The sequence below is a fragment of the Carica papaya genome, chromosome 1 (assembly GCF_054855325.1).
Source record: "Carica papaya isolate Zhongbai chromosome 1, ASM5485532v1, whole genome shotgun sequence".
NCBI classification, from domain to species: Eukaryota; Viridiplantae; Streptophyta; class Magnoliopsida; order Brassicales; family Caricaceae; genus Carica; species Carica papaya.
In genome coordinates, this window is record NC_142309.1 from 9447601 (window position 1) to 9472425 (window position 24825).

General features: G+C 33.1%; 1 protein-coding gene and 2 long non-coding RNA genes across 7 annotated transcripts; all 3 read left to right on the plus strand.

The window, feature by feature from the left end:
- Window positions 1-9806: 9806 nt before the first annotated feature.
- LOC110810795 (uncharacterized) lies at window positions 9807-14426 on the plus strand. Of its 4 annotated transcripts, none has more exons than XR_015818663.1 (6): window positions 9807-10188; window positions 10334-10476; window positions 10882-10975; window positions 11053-11199; window positions 12078-12245; window positions 13684-14426. It is a non-coding gene; the product is annotated as an uncharacterized LOC110810795 (long non-coding RNA). The 4 variants fall into 4 exon arrangements; XR_015818661.1 differs by having other exon boundaries at window positions 10895-10975; window positions 12063-12245; XR_015818659.1 differs by having other exon boundaries at window positions 9808-10188; window positions 10895-10975.
- Window positions 14427-14513: 87 nt separating this feature from the next.
- Window positions 14514-15202, plus strand: LOC148269168 (uncharacterized). Of its 2 annotated transcripts, none has more exons than XR_015818664.1 (2): window positions 14514-14654; window positions 14751-15202. It is a non-coding gene; the product is annotated as an uncharacterized LOC148269168 (long non-coding RNA). The 2 variants fall into 2 exon arrangements; XR_015818665.1 differs by having other exon boundaries at window positions 14535-14675.
- Window positions 15203-17844: 2642 nt separating this feature from the next.
- Window positions 17845-24430, plus strand: LOC110824996 (uncharacterized). The gene is made up of 9 exons (XM_088207690.1): window positions 17845-18138; window positions 18231-18305; window positions 18349-18468; window positions 18526-18600; window positions 19183-19329; window positions 21813-22773; window positions 22935-23073; window positions 23195-23298; window positions 24039-24430. The coding sequence occupies exons 1-6, from the start codon at window positions 17845-17847 to the stop codon at window positions 22296-22298; spliced, it is 1197 nt and encodes a 398-aa protein (XP_088063816.1). The 3' UTR covers window positions 22299-22773; window positions 22935-23073; window positions 23195-23298; window positions 24039-24430.
- Window positions 24431-24825: the final 395 nt, after the last annotated feature.

Genomic DNA, 24825 nt, shown 5'->3' on the forward strand with positions numbered 1-24825 from the left:
TGAAAACATAAGACCTCATACTGCATTTAAAACTGTAAAATAGGTCAAACAACAGTTAACCGACAAACACACTAGACTCGGGCTCCATTAGCGACCTTAAGAAATTTCACACATTCGTTGATTCAAGAAATACCGTTTTATCATTATTGAACTTTAATACCGTGATAGAAAATAGGGTGAGGGGTCCTTACTTATTTTGGAGTCCGAATACGGCTCTACAGTGCGCCTGCAGGCTGTCCTTAATTTTTCCTGAATTTTTTCTGGGGAACTAAAATGCACTACTGGTACCTGCACGTGTCCCAAAAAATCCCAAATTAGACCCACGGCCCCTTTCGGCCAATATCGCAATTCTGGCACGACGGCTCCGCCATGCTCCGGCGGCGATTCGCCTCGGATTGGCCATTTTCGGCCACACTTGCATCGGTCCTTGCGGTAAAACAACCCTAGGGCCCTTGGGGGGCCAAAAATTTACGAAAAAATCGAAGCTTACCGGCGGCGATGCTCTCGGGTGCGGCGGCTCTCCGGCGAGGTTCGTGTTTTGGTGATTCGGCTCTAATCAACCTGTAGAGAAAAGAATGGTGATCACGGTGATATAAAAATTGTATCAAACGGAGGCCGGGAAGGGCCTCATCGGAGGTAAAAATCGAGGAGGGACGTGGCGGCGCCGCTGGGTTTCGGTCGTGTTTTTCAGCCGTTTGGCCGGGATTTTGGCTCCGATTTGGCCACAGGGGAACTCAGCGTGGAAAAACGAGCTGGGGGTATGAAATTTACCTCGATCGACGGTCAAAAAACTCCCCAGTGTGGCGGTGGGTGGCGGCGGCTGGCTCCTCCGGCGTCTGGTTCGTCTTCTCCGGCGAGGGCAGGCGGCTAGGGTTTTTGTGGTCAGGTGTGGGAGTTCTATTTATACCCTTTTGTCTTTTGATCACAGTCGTCCATTTTGATTAAATCTGGGCCGTCCGTGCGCGATTGAATCTGGACCGTCCGTGTGCGTGCATCTGGGCCGTCCGTGCGCTTGCATCTAGACCGTCCGTGCGCACGCTTAATCTGGGCCGTCCGTGCGCACGGGGACGCATCTGGGCCGTCCGATCGCGCGCACGCGGATCGCCCACGTGGCCCGTTCCCGGGTCGACGTGGTCTTGCCACACGGCAGGTCCTGGTTGGCCAGGGCTGCTGACTGGGCCGCTGACGTGGCTGCTGACGGGACATAATTTTTCTAAATTACGTTTTGACCCCCGGTTTCTGATTTTCTTTTCAAAAATACCCCCAGAATCCTAATTTTCACCCATTTTTCCCAAAATCAATTTCAATTAAATCCAAATAATATTTTTACCCAATTTTATATTTATTTTATTTTATTAGGTTTATTTTAATTTAATTTAATAAAAATAAAATAAAATAAATAACAATAAAATTAATAATAATAATAATAATAATAATAAATTAAAAATTATTGGGCGTTACAAAGAATTCTGAGATTGAGAAGTTATTGGCATTTCCAAGAGCTTCAACAAAAGCTGAAGTACTTCTTTTATAACTTAATTTTAGTTGTTGAAAAGAGGTAATAACATTTGTGGTACTTATTTTTAACACAATCATGGGGTCCTCATGTTTGTCTCTGAGTTTTTTATGTTTGTATATAATGACATACCCTTGCCAATATTCAGTTGAGAGGTGGCTGGGCTAAATTCTTTTCTTGGTAATGCTATAAAGTAGAATTTGGAAATTGGTAACAAAATGCATATGCTTTTGTCTGTAACATGACTTGCTTGTTGCCTCCAAAAAAGAATCTAATTATTATTGTCATGGGTCTTCGTTTGGTTTATTTTCCTGAGGAGTGGACAATCATATTTTAGCAGCTATATTTTTAGGGACTTCGACTATTTCCCTTGTGGAATGGTTACATGCCTAGCCACTTCAAATGTTTTATCCAAATGAAACCTTTAATAGGTACGATTTTGGCTGAGTATCAAATTGTTTCAAGGTCTTTTTTAGCTATCTTAAGATTTTCCAAATGAAAGAATTAAGAAAAAAGAAATGATTAATTCTCTTTTCATTTGTATTGTTCATTAGATTGCAGAAAAAATTCAATAGATCTCGTAAGGATTCTTATCTAGAGAATGAAGATGATTGGCGTTTAATATTGACAGAACACAAGTTTAATTTTTCAGTCATGGGAAACTCATTAATGAGGCTATAGTTATCTTTAAAGAAAATAGTTTACCTCTAATGAAAGTGAATAGATACTCTATTAAACCGATATGTGTAGTTTGTTTGTTTTTCTGTATTAATTTTTTGGGACGCAAAGTAATAGAATTGTCAAAACTTTTGAAATTTAAAGTAGGACTTAAAGGACCAAATCTTATTTTTTAACTCTTCTCATATTGGCTTTGATAAATGGGAGGAGATATTGAGTGATGAGAGTCTGGGAAAACCTTTTTGCTGTGGGAGACATCTGTATCAGTAAGGGAAAATTTTTTGTTAATTGTTGATGGTTGTGACGAGGATAAGAAGTATTTAATGATGAAAGTATAACAACACAAAATGTTTGATAATGTTGAACTTTTGAATTTTTTATTAATTAACCAAATTTGATTGATTTGGGTTGATCTACTATAAGAATTGGGTAGTAGTACCTTCAGATACCGAGATTAGTCAGTAGTTATTATAAGAAGTTCATAACTATTCGTGGGGAGGTCATTCAGGTGTACTCAGAACTTACAAACGCCTAGCCCAACAATTTTACTAGCCTGCCCACAATGCGCAACACAATCTACTAGTATATTTCAGCCTGTGACACATGCCCAAGGACAAAGGTGGAAACCCTCTCCCCTCTAGGACTTCTGCAACCTTTGTCCATTCCATGTCAGGTATGGGATGATATCACAATGAATTTTATCGAAGGACTTCCACATTCCAATGGGAGAGCTGTCATCTTCGTGATAGTCGACCGCTTTAATAAGTCTGCTAATTTTGTTGCTCTATCTCATCCGTTCTCAGTAAAGACCGTAACAGAGAGGTTTGTGGACAGTGTAGTAAAATTGCATGGCATGCCTAAATCTATTATAAACGATTGGGATCCAATATTCATCAATCATTTTTGGCAAGAGTTCTTCAAGCTTTCAGGAACCCAACTGAAGATGAGCTCCTCTTACAACTCGCAAACAAATGGGCAATCCGAAGTTGTCAATCGGTGTGTAGAAAAATACTTGTAATACACTAGTCACCAACAACCTCGAAAATGGAGCACAATGCTTCCATAGGCCGAATTCTAGTACAACACTACCTATCACTCAGCCATTAGCATGACCTCATTTTATGCACTTATGGCTGCCCACCACTAGTCATTCTCAAGTACTAACTAGAGGCGACCTCAGTTGATGAAGTGGATGTCCAATTAACTGTTAGAGATGAGACATTAAGGCGGATCAAGGCCAACCCGCAAACAACACAAAATTGAATGCAACAGCTCTCCAAAGCCAAAAGGATGATGTTCAGTTCCAGAAAGGTGATTGGGTATTTCTTAAGCTACAACCCTACAGGCAACAGACAACATTCAAACAGGCATATCAAAAATTGGCTTGTCGTTATTATAGGCCCTACAAAATCATCCAGAAGATTGGATCGGTTACACACAAACTATAACTTCCTTCCGAGGCCCGAATACATCCGGTCTTCCATGTATCCATGCTGGGAAAAAAAATAGGAGACGCCCCTAGTAGCCCGAATGCACTACCTACAATGATAGATGAACGCAAACTCATTCTATAACTAGATGCCATTCTTAATACCCGTTGGACAAAGCAAGGCTCCCGTATTGTAGAGGAAATTTTGGTTCAATGAAAACAGCTCCTAAGAGAAGATGCAACATGGAAAAATGTTGAAACACTTCAAGAACACTTTGGCAATCTAAACCTTGGGGATAAGGTTCTAAAAAAAAGGGGAGGCAATGTTAAACAACAAAGGCCACTACTTCCACCACGCCCCACTATCAAACCTAAAAGGTATGTTGAAGTAAAAGCACATGTGCAGAATGTAAGCAAAATGTGCAAAAGAAGAGGAGAAACGTTCAGGAAATGGGGTCTAGCCATTATCCGGAATCAGCCACAATCTTATCCTTAAAGCTTATCTTTTATTTTTTATTTTTCTTTCTAGTTGCAGTAGTTCAGTTAGAAGTTTTTGTATTTAAGCACTCAATTGCAGCAATAAAAATCATCTGAAATTTGTAAACAATTTTGTTGTTATTTCTCACCCAAACGATAAGAAATTTTCTTCACCTTCAATAGGCTTCTGATTGGGACCTATCAGAACCTATGGGAAATTCTAACATCTTTTTATTGTATGTTCAATAATTTAGTTTGTATATGAATCGATTAATCACTTTTAGTTTTAGATATTATTTACTAGAGTTATCGCAGTTTGATCTCAGCTGTTAACATTGATTGTGGCTAGTTCCTGAACATTTATGCTGGTTAAAATTTAGGGTACGGTTATGTCATATTTTGCGTTGACCAACATACTTCATGGAAATGCATCAATTCATGAAAAAATTAATTATGATCAGTTGAAGCAAAAACTAAACAAATGAGAAAGGATATGATATTTAACGTCAATCATATTTTTCTTATTTAGTTTTTGTATCATTTTCTTAGGAACATCGAAAAGATCTACTTTTCTCTAGGCTATATTCTCATATGGCCCACATATGTTTATCTTTCCAATCTTAAAGATTTTATCTTAGGGGTTGATTTTTCACTGATGGCGATATGACAGGATTTATTCTTTATACTTCTTATACTTCTCAATTTTTGATGTTCTTGATTGATTGATAACGCATCCACCTAAAATTCCCTCTTAAAAAAGAAAGGAATCTCATGATATTCCTTGGTGTTGCAGCTTATCTTCTACAAGGCAAGTAATTGATAGACATATGTTGATGTAGTTGCTTTTTACACTCTGAGCAATGTTTGTCTGTCTGGCCATCCAATGAACACGTCTAGATGACTATAATCCTCCTCGGGAATGTAAATAGAACCCACTTTCTCATGCTTGTTAGTTTGTAAAACTCAATTCTCTTGGTATTCAATGTTCGTTATTATTATTATTATTAATGGTTTGCTTTTATGAGCTATATTAAAATATGTGTACACAAGGACAGCCTTCGTGTGCATCCACTTTGGATTGGAATGCAGAAAACTGCGAGACTGTTGGGATACCAAATCTTTCATGAATATGTTTATTTTCACAATTTTCTTGGACATATGATTGATCTTTGCATGGTGAAAGTTTTTCTTGAGACTGCAAAAGGTAGAGATGGTCAACTTCACTAATACTTTTGCATTCTCTAGTCTTTTTATTTCAGAAAAAAAGAGAAATCAAAAATATTAGTGAGTTGATCATCTCTACCAAAACCTTCTGGAATGGTACTGAAGTTGATGATGGAAAGGAATTTAAAGTTGTGGATATATATTAGGCTTTATGGGTTGATCAACCCCATCCGATTACTCCAGACAGCACTCTTGAGGAAATGAAGGAGTTTGAAATATGGGATCGGTCAAACCGTATAAGTATGTTGGTTATGGAACAAGCCATTCTAAAGATTTTTTTGGGACACAATGTCCGATGAGATCACAACAATTAGAGATTTTTTTCATTTTCTAGAACAACATTTCGCCAAAAGTAATAAGATCGAGGCATGTACACTTCTATCGACTCATGTTTCTATAAGCTATAAAAAAAATAGAAACATGAGAGAGTACATAATAGAGATATCACATGTGCATGTAAAACTCAAGGCATAGGAGTGGAATTGTCAAAAGAAATACTTATGTACTTTGTTTTGATTTATCTTCCACAACAGTTCAATCCTTTTAAGGTGACATACAACTGTCAAAAAAAATCTTGAAATCTGAATGAGCTCATTTTACATTGTGTTCAGGATGAGGAAATGCTCAAGTATGAGAGGACAAAGAGTGTTCATTTCGCAGTGATCTCAAATGATAAGAATAATAAGAAAAAAATAGGTAAATCTGTCGCAGCTCCAGTACAATAGAAGAAGTAACAGAAGGTTCAGACCGAAAATGTTTGTTTCTTCTATAAAGGTCCAAGACACCAGAAGAAGTATTGCACTAACTATCATGCGTGGCACGCAAAGAAATGTATGTTTTTTTTTAATTTCCTTTGTTATGAAGTTAATTTAACTTTTGTATCTACACACACCTAGTTGATAAATTCTGGTGCCACAACTCACATCAATGTGTCTATGCAAGCTTGCCTCTATTTTCACAAGCTAAGTGATGGTGCTAGATTCATTTATGTGGGCGATGGCAAACTAGTCAAGGTGGAAACAATTGACAAATTTAGATTATTGTTAAGAACTGAATATTATTTGGATTTATAAGAGACTTTTATTGTACGTCGTTTAGACAAAATGTGATTTATATTGCTGTATTAGACAAATTTGGTTATTCATGTTCATTTGGAAATAAAAAAAATTTCTTTTTCTTAATTCAAATTTGGTTGGTTCTCGCTCTTTATCAGTGCATGATAATCTTTATTTACTTGATACAATTGCTTCTTATAATGAATCTTTACATGTTGGTACAAGAGGTATAAAAAAAAATTAACCAAGGAGAATTCCACTTCTTTATGGCACAAGAGATTATGTCACATCTCCCAACGAAAAATTGAAAACTTGTGTTAAAAAAAATTCTAGATCCCTCTTATATTTTAGATTTTGACATATGTGTCTATTTTATTAAGAAAAAACATACAAATATTAAGATGTTAAGTACCAACAGGGATATGGACATATTAGAACTAATTCATACAGATATTTGTGGACTCTTATCTGAGGCTTTTTGGAATAGTCAACAATATTTAATAATATTTATAGATGGTTATTCAAGATATAACTATCTATATCTTATTTATGAGAAGTCTCAGTCCTTGGATGTGTTCAAGAGTTTTAAAACAGAAGTTAAGAACCAGCTCAATAAAAAGATTAAGGTTGTTAGATCTAACCGTGGTAGTGAATATTATGGTAGATATGACGGATCAGGTGAATAGCGTTCAGGACCATTTTCTCGATTCCTGGATGAATGGAGCATCATCCCACGGTACATCATGCAAAGTTCTCCTAACATGGATGGTGTTGCTGAAATGTGAAATATAACACTTAAAGATATGGTGAGGAGTATGATTAGTTATTACAGAGTCCAGTGACAAAAGTTTGCAACTATATTCCATGACTGGATATCTCATAATAAGCTACAAACTCTACTGCGGTGTAGAAGAGGTTATTAACTAAAGAGATACGACTTTGGACTATAGTTAGCTCAGCACCAATCAAGAATCCCCAAGGAATTCCAAGAATTCTTGTTATACGCTTGTTCCAACCCTCAACTCTCTTTTCTAGGTTTAGAGATATTGAATCAATCGGTTATAAGTGTTTGTTTAACACTCTTTCAAGAAATAACTCCCACAATAAGCAAGTAAATATAGGCTGACGTATATTTTATGTTTTCTTGACATCTGGTAAAATCAAAATCAAAAGAACCAATGATCTCCAAGTGATCTAACCTCTTGTACGTGAGCATATAACCTTTTATTTTTTATAGATACTGCATGACATGTTTGACTGCTTTCTAGTGATCTATACCTGGATTGCTTAAATATCTACTTACCATCCCAATAATGTACGCAATATCTCCACGCATATAAATCTATGCATACATAAGACTCCCTACAGCAGAAGCATTAATGCATCGAGTTTAAGTATTGGCTTGTAATATGCATATATTATTTTTGTAATATTCTTATTTTATTATGAACGAAATGAAAATTGTAAAAATTTGTCGATATAAAAGGCAGTTATGGTCCCCGAATCACAAGGTTATCATTTTTATTTTTCTAAAATCTCCTCATCATAAAAAAACTAGTTTTAAGGCACTGTGTTAATTCGAAAAATCCTACCACCGAACGCGAACAATTTTATGCGATGGATTCAAATACGCTTCCATTTATATTTCTCATTAATTCAGTACGAAAATGTATGTTTAACTTTTACAGATCTGAGGATTTGAAAAAAAAATTATTCTAACAATATGTTCTGTTAGCTATATTTTTTAAGGAATTTTTATTACATTTTGTGTGAAATGTATAGATGCGTAGCTACAGTATTAATGTATCTTTTTCGTAAAAAAATTTCTATATAATGTCCACGAATAGTTGCACTTTTTAAAAATTTTGTACAAAAGTATACTTTAACAAGTTAAATGCCATCAAATTATTTCAAGATCTATTTTTTAATTGTTCTAAGATTTTTTCAATAAAAGAAAAATAAAAAAATAGATGGCTTGTTCTCAATTAATTTCATCTTTACTATTTACCTAGTTACATAAAAAATTAATAAATTTATGAAGAATTCATATATGAATGATTAAGACAACTTGGTGTTTGACATTGACAAAAGAATATAACTTAACTCTTCAGTCTTGTATTTTTGAAGACTTACATTAACGATGTTATATTGGTTAATAATGAAGGATAGTTTGACTTTTTGATGAAAGTTATAGTTACTCTATTAAATTAATATATATATATATATTTTATAGAGATAGAGATGTACAACGTATTTTTCTTTGTTGCATTAATCCTTCTGGATATAGAATAATTGAATTGCCAAAACTATAGGAATTTAAAATATTTCTCTTTGAAGGGCTTTTGCTAGTGTTGTTTTTAACGTTTATCAAATCTTACGATGTTTATGTCAATTGAACTGAATGAAAATCATAACTATTGGTTACACTATGCAAACTTATCATTTTCTTAATAATGTTGGTGTACATTGAGACTATTGATATTGTTGAAGACTTTTGTGAACTAATTGGTGATCGAATTATTTTTAACGTTAAATTTTATATTGAATAAGTAAGATTTCTTATAAAATAATTAAAATTACTTAATTAGGACTCCAGTTAACCATAAAAAAGTTTCTAACAAATTCATATATATATTTAGGTCTCTACCGAGGAAAATTGAATTTAATTTTTGAACTTTTAATTGATTGGCTAAATCTAATTGATCCACACTCAACAATATTATTTTTAGTCAACTCGTGTGCTTAAATTGTAAAATTATTCTCTTTTAGAAATAGCTTTGTTTAAATATTATTTATATGTTTAATTATTTAACATCTAAGTATGATTTTTGTATTTTTATTCTTAATTATTTAACTATTGTAACAAAACTAAAAATATTAAATCATTATGAATATAAAAAAATAAATAAAAATTTATTATGATAATAGTTTTTTTGATTGGTTATAAAAAAATTTATGATTATATATATTTATTAATTTTATTTTAATTATTATCAAATTTAATCATGATTTGGTCAATAATAGAATATATTTAAAATTCTAACATTTTTTAAATGATGATTTGTGTTATTATATTAGTATAAAGAGTTTTCGCAATAAACTTTTTCTATTATTTAATTATTATTTTTTCTGTGATTGTTGAAATTTAATGCATTTAAAAAGTAAATGTAAAATAATACTTTAAAATATTTTAAAAATTATTTTAAAGTATTTGATATGATCAAATATCATAAGTAGAAAAAATTCATTGAAAATTAAGAAATTATAAAAAAAAATGATTTTATAATTATAATTAGAAAAAATTGGATTGCTTCAATGGGCCGAACCCAAATGGAGAACAATTTGGATCAGGGAATTATGCAAGAGAGACGAACGAGCCAGCCTTGTTGGGTCCTGTCAATCAGTATATATATTCATCTTCTTTGTGTCTTGGGAGGTAGGGTTTATAAATTCATCATTAACCCCAAGGGATAGAACGCGCCGCCTCCCAGTAAGTCTGAACGTGGCTGTGGTTTCATATAATCTTACAACACAGATGGATGCTATGAAACCTGTTGCGAAACAGCTAGAGAAAGAAGACGACGACGACGACGACGATGAAGATGAAGGAAGCATCACGCATCATGAAGATGCAGTCCTTCCGTCGAATCAGTAATTAACCAAAACAAAATAATCTTGCTTCTTTTCTCTTTGGTGACCCTCCTATTCAGCGATCTCCTCCTTATAGGCATCAACCGTAACCTCCGGTGACCACAACCCAGGAAATACCAACTCCGGAGAAGCCTTGTCGATGTCCTTATTCGTTAGTGGTAACAGAACTTCACCCTCTCATTCTTTTCTGACAGTCCTCCTCTTTCCATCGTTCTAGGCGACTTCATTACCTCACTCTTCATCCGCCAAGAATTCACTCTGCTTTCCTTAATCCTCAATCCTTTATTGTTGTTGCTGCTGCAGTCGACATTCTGGTGGGTGTTTCCCACTCCGCCAATCGATGCCTTACACGCTGACCTTCTGGTTCTCAGATTCCATGGCCTCACCTCTTCAGCCGCTGCAGGGGATTCTTCTACTTCCTTCTTCTTGCTGGCTCTGTCATCGAGGTAATAAACAAGCAATTTCGTAGTGGTTCTTAACGGTCTTGTTGTGCTGTTTTTCCATTTTGATCTTTGACCGAGTCACATCTTAAACTTTTCCGATTCAAAAACATATCTTTTGAAAGAAAAAGTATAACATGAATGTTACTTAATCTATTTCTTTAGCAAAATGCTCTACAGTTGTTTTCGGTTGTAAATACAGCATTTGGTTGACCTATGTTTTTGTTCATATGTTTAACGAGTTCTAATACCAATTAATAAAAAAATTAAGAAAACGGAGGATGAAAAATATTGTGTATCAAGAATCCATAACTCTAGTTCTCCGAAAATACAAAAATTATACTCCGTTAAGCTATAATATCTAAGGGATTAATTATTTTGCAATTTACTTTACTTTTAATGATTCTTTAGCGTGTGATATCAGGTTTATCATTATCAGTATGTTTGAACTTTCAAATGTTTGGGTATCAACAGACCAACTTGTTAACTTCAAGAATAATTTTCGGTAAAGTTCTGTTACTCATTATAAGCCAATTTATATTTCAAAGTTGAAAAGCTACATATGGTTGTTTTATCCAATAGGTAGCGGAGAGGGTTGCCAAAAAGGAGTTGGATTCTGCTTTTGCAGTCGTTAGACCTCCAAGGCATCATGCCAAAGAAGATGAAGCTATGGGGTTCTGTTTATTTAACAATGCGGTTATTGCAACACATTTTCTGTTAAATGAAAGAGTAAGATTCAGTTTTAATTCTTTGGATACTGTTTTCTTACCCGAAATTATTAATCAGTTGCTTTTTTTGTTAGATGTGCAATTGCCTGTATGGATTTAGATTAGATGTTTCTTTTTCCATCCTTTAATAAGTTGTTTCCTTGTTAACCATATATGTTTTTCTATTTTTCGGCCAAATTTGGGTCTAAATAAGGTCTTGATTGTTTAAATAATTTGAGTATGTTATATACGATTGATTGGATTGTGAATCTCGATTCCTATGTTTGCATATAATATGTGGGAATTAAATTGTTGATTATATCAGGTTAGAGGCTTTTTAGCAGTTAAGAAGTACGGATGGATGCTAGAACTAAATTCTAGTACTCTAGCTTTCTAGCTGTCATTTTCAGTTACGTATCCCAAGTAAACTAGTATATCGATTTATATTAGTAAACTTGTATAAATTTAGTAAACTAATCTATGCATGTTGTGGTTATACTTGGTTCTTGTGGAGTATCTATGGCAGATTCTGACATTTTTTTTCCTAATTGTGTGGACGTCAATGTTTCTTCGTAGATGGTATGCATTGATTAACTGTTTAAAAAAGTATGTAATTATTAAACCTAAATAAATATAACTTAATGCAGTTATTGCAATCTGGCCTCATTTGTTAATATTGGTTGTGACGAGTATCTCGACATTTCTGCTGGTTAAAATTCAGGGTTAGGTTTAGTTGCGTTTTGCATTGACAAACGTAGATCTCGGGAATGCATCGAGTTGTATCATCTATAAATGCTATACCGTAACCGTGATCATGCACACTTTATTGATGGATAATGCATCCTTGTATTTTTCCTTTAAAGAATACAAGTAACATCATGATAGTCCTTGGTGTGGCAGATTCTCTCCTACAAGGCCAGTAATTCATGGACATACGCAAACGCAATTACTTTTCACAACTAGAGTGATGTCTATCTGTCTGTCTGGCCATCCAAGAAACATATGCAGATTATTATAGTCCTTCTCGGTAGAATGCCGAATGTACGTACAGCCCACTTTCTCATGTCTGTGAGTTCCTAAACTTCAATTCTGTTCGTAGTCAATGCATATTTATTAGCCGCTATTGTTTGTGAGTTCCTAAACTTCAATTCCAGAACTTTGTTCTCTTGGCATTGATAGGCTTAAGTCTTTTTCTGTTTAGGTTTTGTATCATTTCTCCGTCTTGGGGTTGAGTGGGTTAGGGTTATGGAATGTTTTCATTAATTGACTTTCTCCCACTCTTTTAACGAGATATCATCTATTATTCTTGTTTATATCGCTACCGTAATTGTATAAGCTATATTGTGCCTTGTTCTGTTAGAGCTTTACTTTGTTGCTCGCTTGTGGGCTTTAGAAATCACGATCTGGAAAATTAATTTGTTTTATTTGGCATTGTGAATTGTCTTGCTTTAATATTCTTACATTGCATAATTAATGAGAGGAAACATACAAGTAAAAGTTCTCTTTTTGTGTATATTGGATAATCAATTTCACGCTTTTGATGCGCAATTACATTGGTGGTTCATTTATAAAAGGCTTCTTTTCAATGAAATTGCTTTGATCAAGAATGGATTCAAACCTGAAGTATTTTTTTGTCATATGCTTCTTTGGCAAGTAATGAACGTCCTTCTCATTGTGAGAGAGCAATTGAAGTTCTTCAAGCTTTATTGCGTTGAGGGATTCTTTATTTGGGAGTCTTTACAACATTTTTGTGTTGGGACAAATGGTTTGAAGGGTGTCACATAGAAAGTAAATCCTAGGGTTATGTTTGGAACAAAAGAACATCACTTGTGGAGCTTGTTAGAAAACCACACTTTGATTCATTAAGGAATAGTCAAAATCCTATTTAAATGATATAATTGAATCTACATGAAGTTTGTATGAAGTTGGAACAATCAATCTCGAATTACAAATTTATAGAATCGAGAGTTCATTGTATTAATATTACGTGGAATTTCCTAGGACGTCAACTTTTATTTGCTTTCAATAGTTTTTTCATTATCCCATTGTCAAACTAAGTGTGGAATTTCAAATAAATTCAACAAATATTTAATTCGTTCCAACTACAGCGTGAGTTTATTATTTAGTTCTTAGTGCATAATGTTCTTAATTCTGTCCTTATAGCATGCTGCCTAAGAAATGATACAAAATTGAAAATCAACTTGTATGCTATTCTTTATTTCTAATGTTTTATTTTCTCTCCCTCTCTCTGTATCTAGTACTGTGGAAATCCAGAAGGGAGGGTCAAACAAGTACCTGCCTCCTCACCAATGTATTGCTTTCAAAATAAAAGGATCTTGCCTGGCAAATGCTACAAATTTACTATTCCATTGTGCACATTTTTTTAACTAATGCCATAAAAGTTCATCTTTTAGGTTCATTGTGATATGAAAATTGCTTGTCACCACAATATTGGAATTGTTTGTCCTGCTAATGATAATTTCTTTTTGACATGTCTAAATTATAGAATTTGCGGACTTCAGGAGACTTTTCTTGTATGAAGATGTTGGGTGAACAAGTGATGTACCCATCTCAGAAGGAATACGTCAACATAGAATATGAAGATAGACTAAGCAGCTTAACAGAAGATCTTCGCAAGCGTATTATGTGTGTGCTCCCTATACAATATTCAGTAAGAACTTGCAGATTGTCCAAAAAGTTGAGATACACCTATGAGTCTCTTCCTACTCTTTTATTCGATTCCTTCCAATTTGCTACCGCTGAAAGTGGACCTGACAGTTTTGTGGAATTCATAGACCAGATGTTATTGCATCATGATGATTCAGATATAGCAGCCATCAAATTAAAATTATGTAGAGGAGGAGCACTCATAATCTTAAAGGCCGAATGGATTGATTTCGCTTTGAAGCGTAATGTTGAAGACCTTGTTGTTGAAGGTCTTTTTTTGGGAACAAAGAGGGTTTGGCTTGTGTCTTTTCATCCAGAAAATTGAGAAGATTTTCTTTTTCCATGGAATGCTATAGTCTCACATTGCGCTCATCCATTTATCATCCCAGTCTTAAAGAGTTGTGTCTGGGCGGTGTCATTTTTTACCGGTGAGGAGGATTTGTCAGGGGAGTTATTCTCATCGTGTCCAGTTTTGGAATCTGTGCAATTGTGGAATTGCAATCTGTCTTTTCTGAAGGTTTTGAATGTTTCTGCTCTCATACTCAAACACCTTGAAATAGACAATTGTGGCGAGCTCGAAAACATTGAGATCAATCTCCTTATGCCAAGTCTTACATCAATTATATGCAGAGGAAATCTTGCGCAAAACTATCAAATTAGGGACAGCCCTTCTCTTCATTATGCAGATATTCAAGTTGGAGAAGTTTACAGAGATAAGATGAGTATAAATATTCTTAGCCGCGTTGCGTTGAAGTTGCTTACTGAACTCCAGAATGTTAATGTACTGGCTGTGATAATTTGTTTTGGGAGGTATATGCTTTGTCCACTCTTGTAAGTATTGGTTTTTTTTTTTTTTTTTTTTTTTTTTTGTGTGGCTCCTGATTGATTGATATTGCGTCGTCTTAGCTTTCCTTCCAAAAGATACAAGTATCCTCATGATATTCCTTGGTGTTGCGGCTTCTCTTCTACAGGGCCAGTAATTCATGGACATGTACAAATGCAATAACTTTTTGCAACCTTAGCAATGTCTGTCTGGCTGGCCAAAAAACATATACAGATGATCATAATCTTTCTCGGTAGCAATCCAAACATACGTAACGCGCACTTTCTCGTGCTTGTGAGTTCCTAACTAAACCTTCGATTTGCTTCATATTAAACTCATTTTTATTAGCTACTAGCTGTCTAGGAACAGCATGTTTTTAAATTGTTAAAATACATGCTTAACGAGATAGTTATAGTTATTAGTCGCTTTGGAACGGAGCTTAGAAAACTGTTGTTACGGAATATATTTACATGAGATGATCAATTTTATAGAGATGGATTGTGTATTAAAGTGGTAGATGTTCATTTTGTGGATAGAGATGTGTTGTTTGCTTTTTTTTTTTTTTTTTTTGTTTTTCTTTTGGATGTAAAGTAATTGAATTCCTCTTTATTGTGATTGTCTTTTGATTTATGGGAATTCCTCTCTCTTTACAGGAATTAATTGATTCAAACTTGAGGTTTGACCAACTGCCCTGCTTAAATTAGAAATAGAAAAAAATTGATCAAAGTAATTGAAAAGATTAGTTTGTTGGTTAAGTCAGTTAAAAAAAGAAAAAAGAAAATTGATTATTATTATTTTTGAAACCAATTCATTAAACAACTTGAGAGTATGCATATTCTGGGGAATATTGTCTCCCAGACATGAAAGTTTGGAAAATCAAAAGCAAACTTGGCCAGAGTATGTGCACGTTTTAATAAACAAATTGATTTAATATTATTTTTTGTTTTTCTAATTAATGATTATATTGATATGAAATCAATAATTATAATTATAATGATTATATATTAAAATAATAATTACAAATGCACGTGTAATAGTTTAATATATTAATATGTTTATAAAATTTAAATTAATTTATTTATTTATTGGTAAGTCTGTTGTTATTAACTGAATCAATTGAATAAATTCCGTCAGTTTGGTTTTATTAGTTGTTATATGTGGTTCATGAGTGTGTTTGTGAGACTGAAAAATAAAATTATATTTTAATGTTTTAGTAATTTTTCAAGAAGTGAATATATATTTAAGTTAACTATATTTGTAAAATTTGTTATTACATTCAGCGCGAATTACTTACGCGCATAATCACGATGCTAAATTTATCTCTTTCGTACAAAAATTTATTCATAATGTCTATGATCAGGTGTTCTTTTTAAGAATTTTGTACAAATGTTAAGCTTCAACAAGTTTCCTGTTTTAACGTACATTTTATTTTCACTTGCTCTAAAATTTTATGGATGAAAAAAAATATATATATTTATAATTAATTTATTCCAACTTTTCTGTTTACCCAATTATAGAAAAAATTAATAAATCTATGAATGATTAATGTCTAAACAATAAAGACGATTGATGTTTTACATTAACAAAACAACAAGGTAGCTCTTTAATTTTATATTTATAGAGACTTACATTGTCGTGTCATTGCTATATTGACTAATAATTAATGATAGTTCGACCTTTAAATGAAATTAGTAAATACTCTATTTAATAGATAGATAAATATTTTATGGAAACAATTATACAAAACGTATTTTTATTTGTTGTGTTAATCTTTTTAGATACGAGTAATATAATTATTAAAACTTCAAAAAAACTTAAGAGATTATTCTCTGATAAACTTTTGTTAATCTAGTTTATCAGCTTTTATTAAATTATATGGTACTTATCTTAATTGAATTGAATGAAAATTATAGCTCTTAATTGCATTGTACAAAATTATCATCTTCTTACTAGTGCTGATATATAGGAAATTCCTTGATATGAGTAAAAATTATTTTACAAATTGATTGATGATCTAATTGTCTTTATAGTTAAATTTGATATTAAATAAATAATTTTTTTTTTGGTAAGTAATTCGAATTGCTTAATTAATATTATATTTAAACATGACAAAATTATAATAAAATCATCTATATATGTATATATATTTGGGTCTCTCATATTTTTTACCTTTGATCAATGACTTATGATACGAGACAAATTAAGTTATGTAAAAGAAAACTTTTTGACTCCAGAAAAATTTGTATTTTTAGATAGTAATCAATTTAACGAGAATAAAAAATATTTAATAACTAAAATAAAACATCATAAACAATACGGCCAATAAGATTTAATTTTTGAATTTTTTGTTTATCAACCAAATTTAATTGATTCACAATCAATAATGTTATTTTTGACAAATTCATGTGCTTAAATTGCACAATTATAATAATTTTTTTTAAAAAATATTATTTATGTATTTAATTATTTGGTATTAAAGAACGATGTTTCTATTTTTGTTATTGATTATTTAACTATTATAAGAAAGGATAAAAGTATTAAATTATTATGAAAATTAAAAAATGAATAAAAATTTATTTTGATGACAGAATTTTTTAATTCGTTATAAATTTTTTTATAATTATGTGTATACACACATTAATTTCACTTTAATTATTACTAAAATTAATCATGATTTGACTAACACCAGTTAATATTTAAAAATTCATCATTTATAAATAATAATTGATATTATTATATTAATATAATGAGTTTTAAAGGTGACACATTATATTATTTAATTATTATATGTTATTTAATTATTGATATTTAATACAACTAAAAAGTTAATTTAATTATGATAAAATATTTTATAATAGTTTATATGTCGTATAATATATAGGGTTATATTGGCTCATAATAATATATTTATTTAAAAATATTAAATGTGATACTATAGACCGAAAAAAATTGATTCAAATTTCAAAAATTGTAATCTTTTTTTAACAGATCCGTACATTAACAGTGGAAAACAAACTTCTCATATAAATGAGTTTAACATCCAATCAAAACCGAATGTGTATTAGACACAAAAATAATTTTATAAAATGTTGTTTTTGGTGGAAGAGAGGAAAATGGGTAAGAGTTGGATTTAATAAAAACTTACAATTGATTTAAGATTGAAAGGGCCGAACCCAAATGAAGAACAATTGGATCAGGGGATTATGCAAGAGAGAAGAACAAGCCGGCCTTGTTGGGTATATATTCATCTTCTTGGTGTTTTGGGAGGTAGGGTTTATAAATTCGTCTTTAACCCCAAGGGATAGAACGCGCCGCTTCCCAGTAAGTCTGCATGTAGCTGTGGTTTCATACAATCTTACAACAGAGATGGATGCTGTGAAACCTGTTGCGAAACAGCTAGAGAAAGAAGACGACGACGACGACGACGACGACAACGAAGATGAAGGAAGCATCACGCATCATGAAGATGCAGTCCTTCTGTCGAATCAGTAATTAACCAAAACCAAAATAATCTTGCTTCGTCTCTTGGTTGAGCCTCCTTTTCGGCGATCTCCACATTGTAGGTATCAACTGTAACCTCCGTTGACCACAACCCAGGAAATACCAACTCCGGAGAAGCCTTGTCGATTTCCTTATTCGTTAGTGGTAACAGAACTTCACCCTCTCATTATTTTCTGACAGTCCTCCTCTTTCCATCGTTCTACGCGACTTCATTACCTCACTCTTCATCCGCCAAGAATTCACTCTCCTTTCCTTAATCCTCAATCCATAATTGTTGTTGCTGCTGCAGTCGACATTCTGGTGGGTGTTTCCCACTCCACCAATCGATGCCTTACACGCTGACCTCCTGGTTCTCAGATTCCATGGCCTCACCTCTTCAGCCGCTGCAGGGGATTCTTCTATTTCCTTCTTCTTGCCGGCTCTGTCATCGAGGTAATAAACAAGCAATTTCGTAGTGGTTCTTAACGGTCTTGTTGTGCTGTTTTTCTATTTTGATCTTTGACCGAGTCACATCTTAAACTTTTCGGATTCAAAAACATATCTTTTGAAAGAAAAAGCATAACATGAATGTTACTTAATCTATTTCTTTAGCAAAATGCTCAACAGTTGTTTTCGGTGATAAATACAGCATTTTGTTTTTGTTCATATGTTCTGTTGTAGGGATAACGAGTTCCAATACCAATTAATAAAAAAATTAAGAAAACGGAGGATGAAAAATATTTTGTATCAAGAATCCATAACCCTAGTTCTCCGAAAATACAAAAATTATACTCCGTTAAGCTATAATATCTAAGGGATTAATTATTTTGCGATTTACTTTACTTTTAATGATTCTTTAGCGTGTGATATCAGGTTTATCATTATCAGTGTGTATGTTTGAACTTTCAAATGTTTGGGTATCAACAGACCAACTTGTTAACTTCAAGAATAATTTTCGGTAAAGTTCTGTTACTCATTATAAGCCAATTTATATTTGAAAGTTGAAAGGCTACATATGGTTGTTTTATCCAATAGGTAGCGGAGAGGGTTGCCAAAAAGGAGTTGGATTCTGCTTTTGCAGTCGTTAGACCTCCAAGGCATCATGCCAAAGAAGATGAAGCTATGGGGTTCTGTTTATTTAACAATGCGGTTATTGCAACACATTTTCTGTTAAATGAAAGAGTAAGATTCAGTTTTAATTCTTTGGATACTGTTTTCTTACCCGAAATTATTAATCAGTTGCTTTTTTTGTTAGATGTGCAATTGCCTGTATGGATTTAGATTAGATGTTTCTTTTTCCATCCTTTAATAAGTTGTTTCCTTGTTAACCAGATATGTTTTTCTATTTTTCGGCCAAATTTGGGTCTAAATAAGGTCTTGATTGTTTAAATAATTTGAGTATGTTATATACGATTGATTGGATTGTGAATCTCAATTCCTATGTTTGCATATAATATATGGGAATTAAATTGTTGATTATATCAGGTTAGAGGCTTTTTAGCAGTTAAGAAGTACGGATGGATACTAGAACTAAATTCTAGTACTCTAGCTTTCTAGCTGTCATTTTCAGTTACGTATCCCAAGTAAACTAGTATATCGATTTATATTAGTAAACTTGTATAAATTTAGTAAACTAATCTATGCATGTTGTGGTTGTACTTGGTTCTTGTGGAGTATCTATGGCAGATTCTGACATTTTTTTTCCTAATTGTGTGGACGTCAATGTTTCTTCGTAGATGGTATGTATTGATTAACTGTTTAAAAAAGTATGTAATTATTAAACCTAAATAAATATAACTTAATGCAGTTATTGCAATCTGGCCTCATTTGTTAATATTGGTTGTGACGAGTATCTCGACATTTCTGCTGGTTAAAATTCAGGGTTAGGTTTAGTTGCGTTTTGCATTGACAAACGTAGATCTCAGGAATGCATCCAGTTGTATCACCTATAAATGCTATACCGTAACCGTGATCATGCACACTTTATTGATGGATAATGCATCCTCTTATTTTTCCTTAAAGAATACAAGTAACATCATGATAGTCCTTGGTGTGGCAGATTCTCTCCTACAAGGCCAGTAATTCATGGACATATGCAAACGCAATTACTTTTCACAACTAGAGTGATGTCTATCTGTCTGTCTGGCCATCCAAGAAACATATGCAGATTATTATAGTCCTTCTCGGTAGAATGCCGAATGTACGTACAGCCCACTTTCTCATGTCTGTGAGTTCCTACACTTCAATTCTGTTCATAGTCAATGCATATTTATTAGCCGCTATTGTTTGTGAGTTCCTAAACTTCAATTCCAGAACTTTGTTCTCTTGGCATTGATAGGCTTAAGCCTTTTTCTTTTTAGGTTTTGTATCATTTCTCCGTCTTGGGGTTGAGTGGGTTAGGGTTATGGAATGTTTTCATTAATTGACTTTCTCCCACTCTTTTAACGAGATATCATCTATTATTCTTGTTTATATCGCTACCATAATTGTATAAGCTATATTGTGCCTTGTTCTGTTAGAGCTTTACTTTGTTGCTCGCTAGTGGGCTTTAGAAATCACAATCTGGAAAATTAATTTGTTTTATTTGGCATTGTGAATTGTCTTGCTTTAATATTCTTACATTGCATAATTAATGAGAGGAAACATACAAGTAAAAGTTCTCTTTTTGTGTATATTGGATAATCAATTTAACGCTTTTGATGCGCAATTAAGTTGGTGGTTCATTTATAAAAGGCTTCTTTTCAATGAAATTGCTTTGATCAAGAATGGATTCAAACCTGAAGTATTTTTTTGTCATAAGCTTCTTTGGCAAGTAATGAATGTCCTTTTCATTGTGAGAGAGCAATTGAAGTTCTTCAAGCTTTATTGCGTTGAGGGATTCTTTATTTGGGAGTCTTTACAACATTTTTGTGTTGGGACAAATGGTTTGAAGGGTGTCACATAGAAAGTAAATCCTAGGGTTATGTTTGGAACAAAAGAACATCACTTGTGGAGCTTGTTAGAAAACCACACTTTGATTCATTAAGGAATGGTCAAAATCCTATTTAAATGATATAATTGAATCTACATGAAGTTTGTATGAAGTTGGAACAATCAATCTCGAATTCCAAATTTATAGAATCGAGAGTTCATTGTATTAATATTACGTGGAATTTGCTAGGACGTCAACTTTTATTTGCTTTCAATTGTTTTTTCATTATCCCATTGTCAAACTAAGTGTGAACTTTCAAATAAATTCAACAAATATTTAATTCGTTCCAACTATAGCGTGAGTTTATTATTTAGTTCTTAGTGCAGAATGTTCTTAATTCTGTCCCCATAGCATGCTGCCTAAGAAATGATACAAAATTGAAAATCAACTTGTATCCTATTCTTTATTTCTAATGTTTTATTTTCTCTCCCTCTCTCTGTATCTAGTACTGTGGAAATCCAGAAGAGAGTGTCAAACAAGTACCTGCCTCCTCACCAATGTATTGCTTTCAAAATAAAAGGATCTTGCCTGGCAAATGCTACAAATTTACTATTCCATTGTGCACATTTTTTTAACTAATGCCATAAAAGTTCATCTTTTAGGTTCATTGTGATATGAAAATTGCTTGTCACCATAATATTGGAATTGTTTGTCCTGCTAATGATAATTTCTTTTTGACATGTCTAAATTATAGAATTTGCGGACTTCAGGAGACTTTTCTTGTATGAAGATGTTGGGTGAACAAGTGATGTACTCGTCTCAGAAGGAATACGTCAACATAGAATATGAAGATAGACTAAGCAGCTTACCAGAAGATCTTCGCAAGCGTATTATGTGTGTGCTCCGTATACAATATTCAGTAAGAACTTGCAGATTGTCCAAAAAGTTGAGATACACCTATGAGTCTCTTCCTACTCTTTTATTTGATTCCTTCCAATTTGCTACTGCTGAAAGTGGACCTGACAGTTTTGTGGAATTCATAGACCAGATGTTATTGCATCATGATGATTCAGATATAGCAGCCATCAAATTAAAATTATGTAGAGGAAGAGCACTCATCATCTTAAAGGCCGAATGGATTGATTTTGCTTTGAAGCATAGTGTTGAAGACCTTGTTGTTGAAGGTCTTTTTTTGGGAACAAAGAGGGTTTGGCTTGTGTCTTTTCATCCAGAACATTGAGAAGATTTTCTTTTTCCATGGAATGCTATAGTCTCAGATTGCGCTCATCCATTTATCATCCCAGTCTTAAAGAGTTGTGTCTGGGCGGTGTCATTTTTTACCGGTGAGGAGGATTTGTCAGGGGAGTTATTCTCATCGTGTCCAGTTTTGGAATCTGTGCAATTGTGGAATTGCAATCTGTCTTTTCTGAAGGTTTTGAATGTTTCTGCTCTCATACTCAAACACCTTGAAATAGACAATTGTGGCGAGCTCGAAAACATTGAGATCAATCTCCTTATGCCAAGTCTTACATCAATTATATGCAGAGGAAATCTTGCGCAAAACTATCACACCCTTCTCTACGTTATGCAGATATTCAAGTCGGAGAAGTTTACATAGATCAAATGAGTATAGAGATTCTTAGCTGCACTGCGTTAAAGTTGCTTACTGAACTCCGTAATGTTATTGTACTGGCTGTGATAATTTGTTGTGGGAGGTATATGCTTTGTCCATTTCTTCTACATATTGGTTGTTCTTTTTTTTTTTTTGGCTAAATAACTTGTTTTTTTTTTGCTCCTGATTGATGGATATTGTGTCCTCTTTGCTTTCCTTTCAAAAGCTACAAGTGGAGCCTCATGATATTCGTTGGTGTTGCAGCTTCTCTTCTACCAGGCCAGTAATGCATGGACATGCAAATGCAATTACTTTTTTCAACAATAGCAATGTCTATCTGTCTATTTGGCCGTCCAAAAAACATGTACAGATGATTATAATCTTTCTCAGTAGAATGCCGAATGTACGTAATGCACACTTTCTCATGCTTTCTAGCAGGTTTTTAATTGTTAAAATACATGCTTATCATAGTTATTATTATTATTATTATTTTGCTTTGCCAACCTACATTAAAAAATGTGCAGGCACAACGTAGACTAAACAGCTTACCAGAAGATCTTCGCAAGCATATTATGTGTACGCCTATACATTGCGCAGCATGAACTTGCAGTTTGTCCAAAAAGTGGAGGTACACCTATGAGTATCTTCCTATTCTTGTATTTGATTCCTTCCAATTTGCTGCTGCTGAAAGTGGTTGGGTTACATTCTTTTCTTAGCAATGCCATAAGGTAAACATTACTGCTTATTGCTGGGAAATTGTCCATTGGGTAAATTGGGAGTATCAATACTGAAATAATCATGCTTTTGTAGGCAACGTCATTGCCAAGGGCCAATTATTGGTTCCTGCTAGTGGTTTGTGAAACTGGAAGATTCAATTCGTGGTTGGCTACCTTTTATGTGTTTTGATCCTGGGGAGTAGACAATCGTATGTTGATTAGCTATCTCTTTAGGGATTTTTATTTTCTTGCGGTGGAATGCTTAGGTACATAGAAAAGGAAAAGGTTTGTTAGGGGAGGGAAAAGATTTAGGTTTGGAAAGGTATTAGTGGAGAGAAAAAACATGAGTCTCATTTCCCTTGCTTATTTTTTGGGTGTTGTGGAAAGAGAGGAACATTGAGTTTTTAAATTATGAGTCATCCTCTTTATATGATTGGGAGGATTTTGGAGACTATTGATATTTTTTTTGATTGACATGGAAATATTTTTTTATATATAGGTCGACATCACCTTGGTGATTGTAAATTAATGGATCTTATGAAGTTCAATGTACTTTTTTGAGTTGTTTCAAGGTTTTCCTTTGAAAGAAAAATGGAAAAAAGAAATGACTCATTTTAAACTAATTTCATTTGTATTGTTTACTTGTTTGCAGGAAAAATTCAATAAATCTAGGATGGGTTCTTTTCTAGAGAATGAAGACTTTTGACATTTTACACTGACAAAATAACAGTTCAACTATTTTTTCTTGTATCTGGGGAAGACATATAACTAAGGCTATCACATGCCCTTGAAGAAAATTAAGAAAAGAGTATGGAGCTAATGTTGATGGAAAGCTCTATGGATTCGGTCTTAAAACAGATGGATGATCGTAAAGTAATTGAATTGTCAATTTAAAGTATTCTTCTCAGCTGTGATTTATGAGGAGAATTGAACCATTGCTAGGTGCAAATTATTGTTTTCTATAAAGGAATTAAGTAGTGTATATTTTTTTGAATTTTCAATTGATCAATTAAATTAATTGATTCAATTTTGAGGTTTTGCCAATTCCCTTTTTAAATTAGGGGTGAGGAAAATTGACAGAAACCTAAAAAATCGAGCAAAAAGCTTGAATAAAGTAAATTAATTTATTTACTTTATTAAATTTGTTGGTTTAAATCAGTTAAAAATTAAAAAAAAAAAAATGAGTTATCAATCAATTCGGTTTTAGCTTCAAAATTTGATAAATAAATTAATTAAATGGTTGATTAATATTTTTGATTTTTTTTAAATTAATAATTATATTAATACCAAGTACAATTATTTTAAGAAAATTTAATATATTTTTTTTCAAGGTAAATGGTAATTTTGGATACTTTTACTTTACTCACTGTGGCTAATAAATAAAGAACTTAGCTGCTATATAATTAAATATTCATAAAAATCTTAATGGAACCAAGCTT

Coding starts and splice junctions, on each gene's coding strand:
- LOC110824996 (XM_088207690.1), top strand. CDS start 17,845: ATGAAGAACAATTGGATCAGGGGATTATGCAAGAGAGAAGAACAAGCC. Junction 18,306..18,348: donor CCTTGTCGATTTCCTTATTC/GTTAGTGGTAAC, acceptor ATTTTCTGACAG/TCCTCCTCTTTCCATCGTTC. Junction 19,330..21,812: donor ATTTTCTGTTAAATGAAAGA/GTAAGATTCAGT, acceptor TCTAAATTATAG/AATTTGCGGACTTCAGGAGA.